At 36.8% G+C, this 10107-nt stretch overlaps 1 protein-coding gene across 3 annotated transcripts in view; it reads right to left on the bottom strand.

Annotated features, from left to right (window-relative positions):
- The window catches only part of jak3.L (Janus kinase 3 (a protein tyrosine kinase, leukocyte) L homeolog), a 41092-nt gene extending 31916 nt beyond the window's left edge, over positions 1–9176 (bottom strand). The window contains exons 1-6 of one of the 3 annotated variants that reach the window (XM_041562903.1): positions 3946–4205; positions 3714–3857; positions 2365–2557; positions 1377–1500; positions 1027–1144; positions 39–184 (exon numbers count right to left, since the gene is read on the bottom strand). In XM_041562903.1, coding sequence (XP_041418837.1) covers positions 39–184; positions 1027–1144; positions 1377–1500; positions 2365–2557 — 581 coding nt within the window. In that variant the 5' untranslated portion in view covers positions 3714–3857; positions 3946–4205. Of the gene's footprint in view, positions 1–38; positions 185–1026; positions 1145–1376; positions 1501–2364; positions 2558–3713; positions 3858–3945; positions 4206–9136 lie in introns of those variants that run through there. The other 2 variants (XM_041562907.1, XM_041562893.1) reach the window with 2 other exon arrangements.
- Positions 9177–10107: the final 931 nt, after the last annotated feature.

The raw sequence follows: 10107 nt of genomic DNA on the forward strand, positions 1-10107 counted from the left end.
TTTTACATTGCTCAATATAGTCCTAGGCTTCTGCTCACCTAATCATGCTGAGAATCTCCTTTGGGGTTTTGTTGTTCTCCTGAGTCAGTCGCATCATATCTAGCACTGCCAGGGCCAAGCACTGATCCTGCATGTCCAGACTGGTGGGAAGATGCATGCGATCATTCAAAAAATCACTGCGACACTGTAATAACAAAAAACATACAGTCCTATTGTACATGAACACCATACCTAACACTAATAAACAAGCACTATACAGCTGTATTTGAAAAAGTGCTCAAGTGAGCAGTTTATTTATTTTAATAATTTCAGCCTTCTCTTGCATCAATTGCTACATGTGTGCACTATTCATCAAGTACTATAGAAAGTACAAAGACTGTGTATTGGCACAATTACCTTTTATGAATGGTGTCAATTTATGCTGATTTTTTTTATTCCATTTTAGTGAAAAAAAAAAAACCCCAATTGGTTGCTATTGGTAACTGCATGTATGCAAGTTAGCGCCTATGTTTTTAAATAAACCGTTAAGTGGTGAAATTATTTTGGGGCTAATCCGAAACTTCTAATGCAGAAAGTGTGGAATAAATAAGGAAACAATAAGATGTAATAAAGAAACCTGGGCACATAAATGACAAGGAGGTGGCCCTGCAAATTTTAACTTAGGGCAATGACACATAGATGTCACCAGCACTAAAACTTCATTGCTTTGGACGACAAACCTTCCTGAAAATGCCTTACCTTTCACTAACCTTATAATTGCTGCAAGTAAATTACAATACTCGTGGCAATTTGGCTTAAACGTGAGAAAATGTGAGAGCCGGAGAATTGTTGCCCAAGGTAGAAAATTTTTAAAGTGTGTGAAAAATCTCCCAGTGTGTCATTGCCCTTTGGGTTCATGGGCTTCTAGCTACTTCTCTGCAGAGCAAAATGTTTTCCCTAATTTAGTATAGTACCAAATGGGCCCATATGGATCCTGTAGCGCTCTCAATGTCACTGCAAATGACTTTAATTTATCACAATCCTCACCTGGGCAAAAAGGTAATCAATGACTGGATAGCTGAGCAGGGGATCAGGAGGGAGCTTCAAGACACTGCAACGGGAAGATTTTTGTCCCCCTACCCCAATCCAATGGGGAAAGAAGAATCTTAAAAAAGAAAAAAAAGTGCATTCACAACATTTCAAGTGCAACCTCAATGGTGCCACTAGCACTATTAGTTCCCCATATATTCATGTTTGTATTTTCTGCAAAATAGCCCACAGCAGTTTATCTTCTCTGTGTGTACAAACAGTACAGCCGCTGTCCCTCAATCTCTTTAAGTGTATCCATACCTCTACCCATGCCATCTAAATAGGTATGATAGATCATAACAACCTACCTGATCCTATAAACCACAACATGAGAAGTGCTGCTGTCCACAGAAAATACATAATTAGGATTATACCAGGTTTTGAGTTGAGGAGATGCCAATGCAAACAGACAATGATAGACTGGTTGGATACCTACAGGGAGAATATATATGAATTTTAATGGAACCAAAAATTGCAACTCTTTTATGAATCACATACTGTATACATTTTTAATAAATACTGGTATTTTAACGTTTTTACTATAATTTAAGCATAATTTTAGGTGTGACGGGTTTTGCACCTGTTGCAACTGTGCCTGGTGTGTTAAAATGCGTGCTTTGCAAATTCCCATGTAATTATCCTTATGAATGGTGTAATTTTTGGTACTTGGTATCAAAATTAAGTCTGCATCTGATTCTATAGGCGTAAGTCTACTCTGGGTATTGACACAGCTGTAAAGGGAACCCTGGAATTATTGCAGCTTGAAGGTGGCAGTGTTAATAGAAACAATTCAAAACAGGAGACTGGATGAACGACTGCATCCATTGTTGCTTGACTGCAGTTGTGATATAAATCATTTAAATAGGAAATGATGGTTTCATTATCCTTATTAATTTGCATTATCAGGCTACTGAAAAGATTCAGTGTGAGCAGCACTCGAATATCTGTGGAATAGCTAAGACACCATCCCATCTAAAGTGTGTAGATTGGGCCAGTTCTTTAAGAACCTTTGTAACTTCCATCTTTTTAAAAATTGATTATACCAAGTGTTAAATTGTTGCAATGGGTACATTCAAAAACTCAAGAGACTTTATGGAATGGGAGAGCAAATACATTTACAGCAGGGAAACCCAACCCACAACTCTGTTGCCTAAGACAAACTCCCAGTAATTATTAGGGATCCTGGGGGTTATAAAGCAACTGGACTGGAGTTATACCAACTGGACATTACTGCTCTGTTTTCTATCCAGTTCTGTTTGTATGCACTTGAATTTTTGTTTGGAAGATTGATCTCACCACATGATTTGGCAGCCGCAATGCACAATTCTTCTGCAGAATACTGGCCTCCAGAGAAGGTAAGCTGGGATTCAGAGGGGAAATTAACAGAAAGAGAGGAGTGATACAAAAGCAACTGGAGGGAGCCTGTGGCAGTAGAAGAGGTGCTGGATGAGCGTGACCCCCATAGCAGTGGACTTTCCTCACCAGACATCTGTAGAATGGGAGAAAAGGAATTAGGAAGAAACATAATAACAATATGAGATGTCTAATTAATCATAGTGAAATCCCTGCATCTGATTAAACATTCAGGTTTATTCCAGCAAATGTGCTCAACACTAGAGAAATGATGATGTTATGTGCAGGTGGCAAGTATCTGTATTGATGTAATATGTAATACAATGGCCCCAACATGTAGTATAGTATGTAGTATAATGAAGAGTGCCATTTATTCCACATAGTCCCATGCTGAACGGTTTTATACAGTAGCTGTACCAGAAAACTTACAAATATACAGAAGGAGAACCTTCCAGTTTGGGGAATTACACAAACAGATCTGTTGTAATGACAGCTTCTTCTGAAATGATTAAGAGTCCTGTGGGTGTATTTGTCATGAAATAAAGGTCAGTCTGTAGGAAGCGTAACACATCTCTTGAGTTTGAAGGAACTGTTTTACTGTAGTTTAATATTAAAGGAAAACTATTCTGGTTATTGTTGTCGTAGCCCTCTGTAGCTTTTAAACTACAGACACGAATGGTGTCCCTTAAAGTTTATGTTTGTGGTTCACAGCCACATACCATCCCCCATCCCAACCAACACACACACATTTTAAGCTAGAACGCAACAAGGATCAGTGACCTCAGCCTTTAAATTGATGATCACATTTGCAGATATGCAATTACTCCGAAAAACCTATGGGAACTTTTTGACTCTGTGCTCGTGTATGTGACTGGGTACATTTAGTGACCTGCCTAATTCAGAATGTCATTGGGTTACATTATATCATTTTGTAACCCTCCACAGGAAGTCTCTCGAAGTCAAAGTTTTTTTCTATTTTCTTAAATGCATCAAAAAGAAGCCTTATCCAGAATAAAAGCTTCAATATATATATATATATATATATATATATATATATATATATTTTCTGAATCCAAAATACATTTCTTACTCTTACTTACAGATCTCACTAATCAAAGCAGTATGTATTTTAGGCTTCATATATCTTCAATACAAATCATTTATTTTACCCTTTACTGGCAATATTATAAGGACACATGCAAACAACAAAGTCAAACAGACACCTAATTATACATATGAAATATGTGTATAGATATTTATATAAATATACTTATAAAAATGAGAACTCCTAACTTAGAATGAATTCCTTGCTCTTGCCTTGCCCTGTGCTTGTTCTGTATCACTTAAGGTGAATGTGCCCATATGGCTGTGGCCATGTATACGTTTATTGGGGTGCTCACTCCTGTAATCCCTTTACTGTCAGTATTATAAGGACACTGGTAAACACCAAAGACAAAAAGACACCTAATTATACATATGAATATATATTTATATAAATATACTTATTAAAATGAGGACTCCTACCTTAGAATGAATTCCTTGCTGTTGCCTTCCTCAGTGCTTATTCTGTATGAGTTAAATAGAATTTGCCCATATGGCTGTGTCCATGTATACGTTAACTGGGGTGCTCAATCAGATAGATGTCTTTTTTATCTGTATTTGTTTCTATAAACTTTACCAAGGTCTACGTTAGTGTGTTCGTGTTAATACGATCTGCCTCCAGTGTCTCCCCCTTTTTCTATGTCTGTGTGTCTACTCCCACCTCTGTGTATTTCTGCTTTGTGTGTGTGTATAATGCGGCTATAAGGTGTCAAAAAATATCTGAACATCACACTTCCTGGAACAGAATATGTATAACCGCATGCAGTTTCCTGTTTGAAAGAACCATGCATCCTGATAGAAATGCTACCCTGCCATGTCTATACAATTGTGTATGTTATTATCACTTCTCTATTGTGGGAAGTTAACATTGGCTAGTATTTATGACATGGGTTCAAAACGTCATATGAAGATATTTCTGCTCTCCATTTTAAATACTGCTATTTTATACAAATAATATATGTAACCATTTACATTTTTGTATAAAAGGAATCAATGTAAGCATTTGTATCTTTATCTAGAGACCTGTTATCCAAAAAGCTCTAAAATATATGAAGGTCATCTCCTATAGAGTAACATTATTCTAATAATTAAAATGATGTCCTTTATCTATGTACAAATAGAACAGTCCATTGTGCTTGAGTTGCATGAATCCATATCAGCAAGAAAACAATCATATTGTTTTTTTAATGTTTAAATGATTTTTAGCAGATTTAAGGTATGGAGATTCAAATGACTCCAGGTCTCAAGTATTCTGGATAATAGATCCTATACCTGTATCACTTAATGACATGCCCATCAGGTCTTAATGTGATGCCTCATAGGTAATGCATCTACATGTCTACCCCATTTCCAAAGATTTCTTTGATGGCTAATTTAATAATATACCAAGCATGTTCATGCCATTCTTCACACGTTTCACAATTCCCGTGTTTTTTAAAGAGGTATTCACCTTTAGTGGAAGGCATGAAAATAACCCTGCTTTTTCCACTTAAAACATTGGAGAATTTCAAGACATGCAATCAACAATAGGGATGTAGCGAACCGCCGAGTATGTGTTCGCGAACGCCGTTCGCGAACACCGGCAAAAATTGCGAACAGTTCGCGAACTTCGAACATCCGAAAATCGTTCGATTCGAACGATCGTAGGATTTTTAATCGTTCGATCGAACGATTTTCGTTCGAATCGAACGTAAATCGTTCGATTTTAGCGATCGAATGGTCGAATGGTCGAACGATTTTGACGCGAACGCCTATTGGCGAACGTCGCGCGACGTTCGCGAACTTGCGGCGGACGCGAACAGCCGATGTTCGCGCGAACAAGTTCGCCGCAGAACAGTTCGCTACATCCCTAATCAACAACATCACTGGCAGATGATTTGTCCCAAATGCATACAGTGTATATGCATTTGGCAGTATATGCCATACACCAAACGACAAGCATTAAACAACAGTGTTCTTTTCAAAGTTAAGGGCATTTCATAAGGGAAACTTTTCATTTACCTTATATACTACTATGCATATTAAACATATTATACAAACATCAGCTTCATTTTCTACATATCCCCATATTTGTATGTAAGTCCACTTCTGTAACAAGTATATAGGTTGAGTATACAAAGCCCCATATTCACTAAAAGCATCAGTACCAAACATTTTTATGGAAAAACCACAGCAGTACAGAAGCAAATGTTCAACCTACTGCACCAGAAATAAGTATATAACACATAGTAAATTTCAAAATTATTTAGTTAAAGCAATTAAATATTAAATTAAATATTTGGTTATTACAAATTAAATATTTGGGTAAATTCAGATCCCTGCATGATTACTTATTACTAATTATAATTTTTAAGTGTGAGCAATGTATAGTGCAAAAGTTTATAAGAGTTTATATATATAAGGGCATTGTGAATACACCAGAGGACTGAATGCCAGGGACCAACCAAGCATGCCAAAGTAAGGATGCCTTTTGCCTGTCACTGAAAAAAAGTCTTACTTTGGGTCCCTTACTGATGCCCAAGGCCTCTTTCTGTAATTTGCACACAAAATCAATTGAAAAGATGCACACAAAATTACCTTACACCTCACAGTTAGGAGCTGATTTATTAATTTAGGATTGTATAGTGCCATAAGTCGTGGCATAAAGAAAATGGTGTCAATTGCAATTTTTTTCTGCAGTTAATATAATCTTCATCTCAGCTTTAGGTGGCAAGATTTTTATCTTTTGACAATTTTCTTTTGAAAAAACTCAATCTACTTGGATGTGGTCAAGGGTGTGATGGGACGTGGCCAGGGTGTGACAGGGCTTGACTAAGGTGCAAATAAATAATAAAAACGCCATGTAAATATGGACAATAGTAGCCCCTAGTGATTAATCAGATGTTTGCTTTTCAATTTTGTGGCCGGTGTTTTAAAAATAGTGAAGAGATGGTATGTGGCACAAGTAGTGAACAGAGCAACATTTTCTTCTGGGACACCCTCCCCCCTTTTAAAGGCAATGCATATTCCAACACAGACCATGCCTACTTTTGAACCCAGACATGCCATGCAGTTAAAATACATGTTTTTTTTGCTAAAGTAAGTTTTGCAAATGTTGTGCAATTTCACTGGAAATGTCCTGAAAACATGTGATACAAAATGCTACAATTTGGTTAAGTTGAAAACTGCCATTTTCACATTCTCTGTACAAGACCATGCTGCTGACACACAAATGTGATGTTATATAGCCTTTAAATCAACAGTTTAAAATATTGCACATGGAACAGCTTAACACACTGCTCCACTCCGGTATATACCATGTTCTTGCAATTTCTATGTGGAATTTTCCCATAAATTTCCTCCAAACATTGCAAAACCCAGCTATTTCTTTGACAGAGGCACTGATTGCTGATTGTTTTGTTAGCAAATTCTCACATTACAAATCAGTGTATACTCATTTAGCCCTGGTATGAATCAAACTCCTTTCAGAGTAAATCTTGCTAATTGTTTGTCATTTCGTAGTCAGTTGCAGCAAAACTGGTTACCACATTCTCCTTGTCATTTGAATCAACAAAAGAAAAAGTGATGCCAAACACAGCAAAGCTTCCAAAGTGTCCCTTTTCCTTGAGATGTAGATAGACTGCCGAGTCTTGTCCTGAGGAGTTCTATGTTGGGCCATTCTCTTACAAAGTGGTTGTTTTGTCTTCCGATCACTCTTCACTACACTGGACAGCTTAGACCACATTACTCTTCATGTGCTTTGGATGAGTGGTGAAAGGTTTTCAAGGAAATTAATTCTACTAGATAGTGTACATCATGACCTGGATAAATGAGAATCTTCATATACATATCTATTGGGAGACACTGCCACAAATAAACACTCCATATATTGCAAGTATAGTCTCAATGAGCAGTTTCCATGTGAAACTGGAGATGGAGCTGCCATCTTGCCATTAAGAGAAAAGTTTGTGATAAGGTTAGTTAGTGTTAGTTATAAGGTTAGTGTAATAGAGGCCCGAAGGTGGTATGTTTTTTTTCACTGGGTTATAGTGGTAGTTTATAAATTGTCCATGTGGTGGCAGCAGTCAATTTATACAAATATTATGTATGACTTTCAAATAGCTTGTTATGTTTACCGTAAAAAGTACATTTTATCCTCTCACCTACAAGACTTGTAGCTATAAATACAATAAGTATTATACAGTATAGTATAGTAACATCAGAAAACCAAATTATCTCACAGAAACACATTGGTCATCACACAGGTGCAATGTTACATTAGTTCTGTAACCTATAGCAACCAAACAAACAAGCACTTTAGCTATTCTAACTGTAGGAGCCAGATCAAAGTTTGAGTTAATTATTCAATAGGGGTGCACACCTATCTTAGTAAATGAAAGCCACAGCATGAACAACATAAGGACAAACTTGCATTAATGTAGTAACCCATAGCAACCAGAATATGGTCATTTCTAGCACTAAGCATTAAGATGTTAGAAAGTAATTCTTTTGGCCTATTGATGCAGCCCACAGTTTGGTCCCTGGTGGTAGCTCCAGGGTTCCCAAGCATTGATAGATGCACATGTGCGAAATGGAGACGCAATGCTCCTTAGAAGTGCAAGGAGCATATTTAGATGGAGGTACTTTTAATGAATATGTCCATACATGCAACATTTGTGCAATGAAATTTGGAAATGAGTCCTAAACCCTGAAAGCAAATGTCTAATTGGTTGCTGTGAATTATCTCAGTGCTACTATGTCACACCTACGTTAGTAAATAAGGGTCTGTGTGCAGGACTATATTTAGGTCCGATACTGCCCTAGACATCGGACCTAAACACAACCTCACATTGTGCACGTGACATCACTTCCACGTTCTTCCTTGGCCCCCCTCACCCCTTCAGCTCCGTCATCGGATTTTCCTATGGAAATCCGTAGCAGAGGGGTTAAAAAAAAAATAAAAACAAAAAGACAAAAAATATGCACCTAGAGGGCCGCCCCCAAAACCGTGCCGCCCCAGGCCCAGGCCCCTGGGGGCCTTAATATAAATATGGCCCTGTCTGTGTGTGAACTTGTTGCCATGCTTAATGACAGCAAAGGAAATACCAATTTAGAACTTCAAGCTTTTACTCTCCAGGAGCTCACAGGAGACACACATTATAGTTTCTACTTTTTTTTATAAAATCATTTAGCTCTTACAAATTTTGAAGTTTCTACTGCATTTTACAGTTGTGTTAACCTTGCTAAATTATATTTTCAAATGCTATGACATTATCCATTTTAAGCCATGAATATGTCATACATTTTTTAATTAACATGTGCTGCCACCTTAAGGTATGTTAGAGTATATATATATATATATATATATATATATATATAGTCAAATACAAGAGTCCTCTGCACTCAACCCATTATCAATATATTTAAGACAGAGACATTTTGTGCATACTGCTACTAAAAAATGCCTTACCCTTTAAACAAAACAGGGATTGTTTGTCCATATATTGCAATATATTTAAGCTGGCCAACTACGTCAAAGTCATCCCATATCTGGCCAGTCCTATGCTCAATTTCATCTGATTCATTAAGAATTCTATTGCTTCATTATACATTTTACAAAGGGACTTGGTTTTACCTGCAACTTAACTTGCTGCTTTCAAAGTAAACCTCCATACTTGGCTGCCCTTTTATTAGACACCAGTGGGATCACCTGACTATAGCTGGGAAGGGTGGGAGCTACAACATGGAGCTGGTCACTGCTCCTGTATAAACTATAACAAACAAGGGAAAGTTGTGCTCACCACTATTTTTTAAAACCATTAGGCGGGGGTGCAATGAGGCTGTGACCACAAAATACATATAGTCAAATACAAGAGTCCTCTGCACTCAACCTATTATCAATATATTTAAGACAGCGACATTTTGTGCATACTGCTACTAAAAAATGCCTTACCCTTTAAACAAAACAGGGATTGTTTGTCCATATATTGCAATATATTTAAGCTGGCCAACTACGTCAAAGTCATCCCATATCTGGCCAGTCCTATGCTCAATGCTATAATGAAGCAATAGAATTCTTAATGAATCAGATGAAATTGAGCATAGGACTGGCCAGATATGGGATGACTTTGACGTAGTTGGCCAGCTTAAATATATTGCAATATATGGACAAACAATCCCTGTTTTGTTTAAAGGGTAAGGCATTTTTTAGTAGCAGTATGCACAAAATGTCACTGTCTAAAATATATTGATAATGGGTTGAGTGCAGAGGACTCTTGTATTTGACTATATGTATTTTGTGGTCACAGCCTCATTGCACCCCCGCCTAATGGTTTTAAAAAATAGTGGTGAGCACAACTTTCCCTTGTTTGAGATATATATATATATATATATATATATATATATATATATATATATATATATATATATATATGAAATATATAAGAAAATACAAATTTAAATAAATGGTGGAACCACAAATAAGGACAAACACATTATTATTTGTATTCTGAATGAAAACAAAAATATATAGGTCATTAGGACCTTTGTCAAGGAATGAGGACTGAAATATTTGATTACTTATCTAGAGTGTGCTGGTCCTACCTG

Source organism: Xenopus laevis, chromosome 1L, assembly GCF_017654675.1.
Source record: "Xenopus laevis strain J_2021 chromosome 1L, Xenopus_laevis_v10.1, whole genome shotgun sequence".
Lineage (NCBI taxonomy): Eukaryota > Metazoa > Chordata > Amphibia > Anura > Pipidae > Xenopus > Xenopus laevis.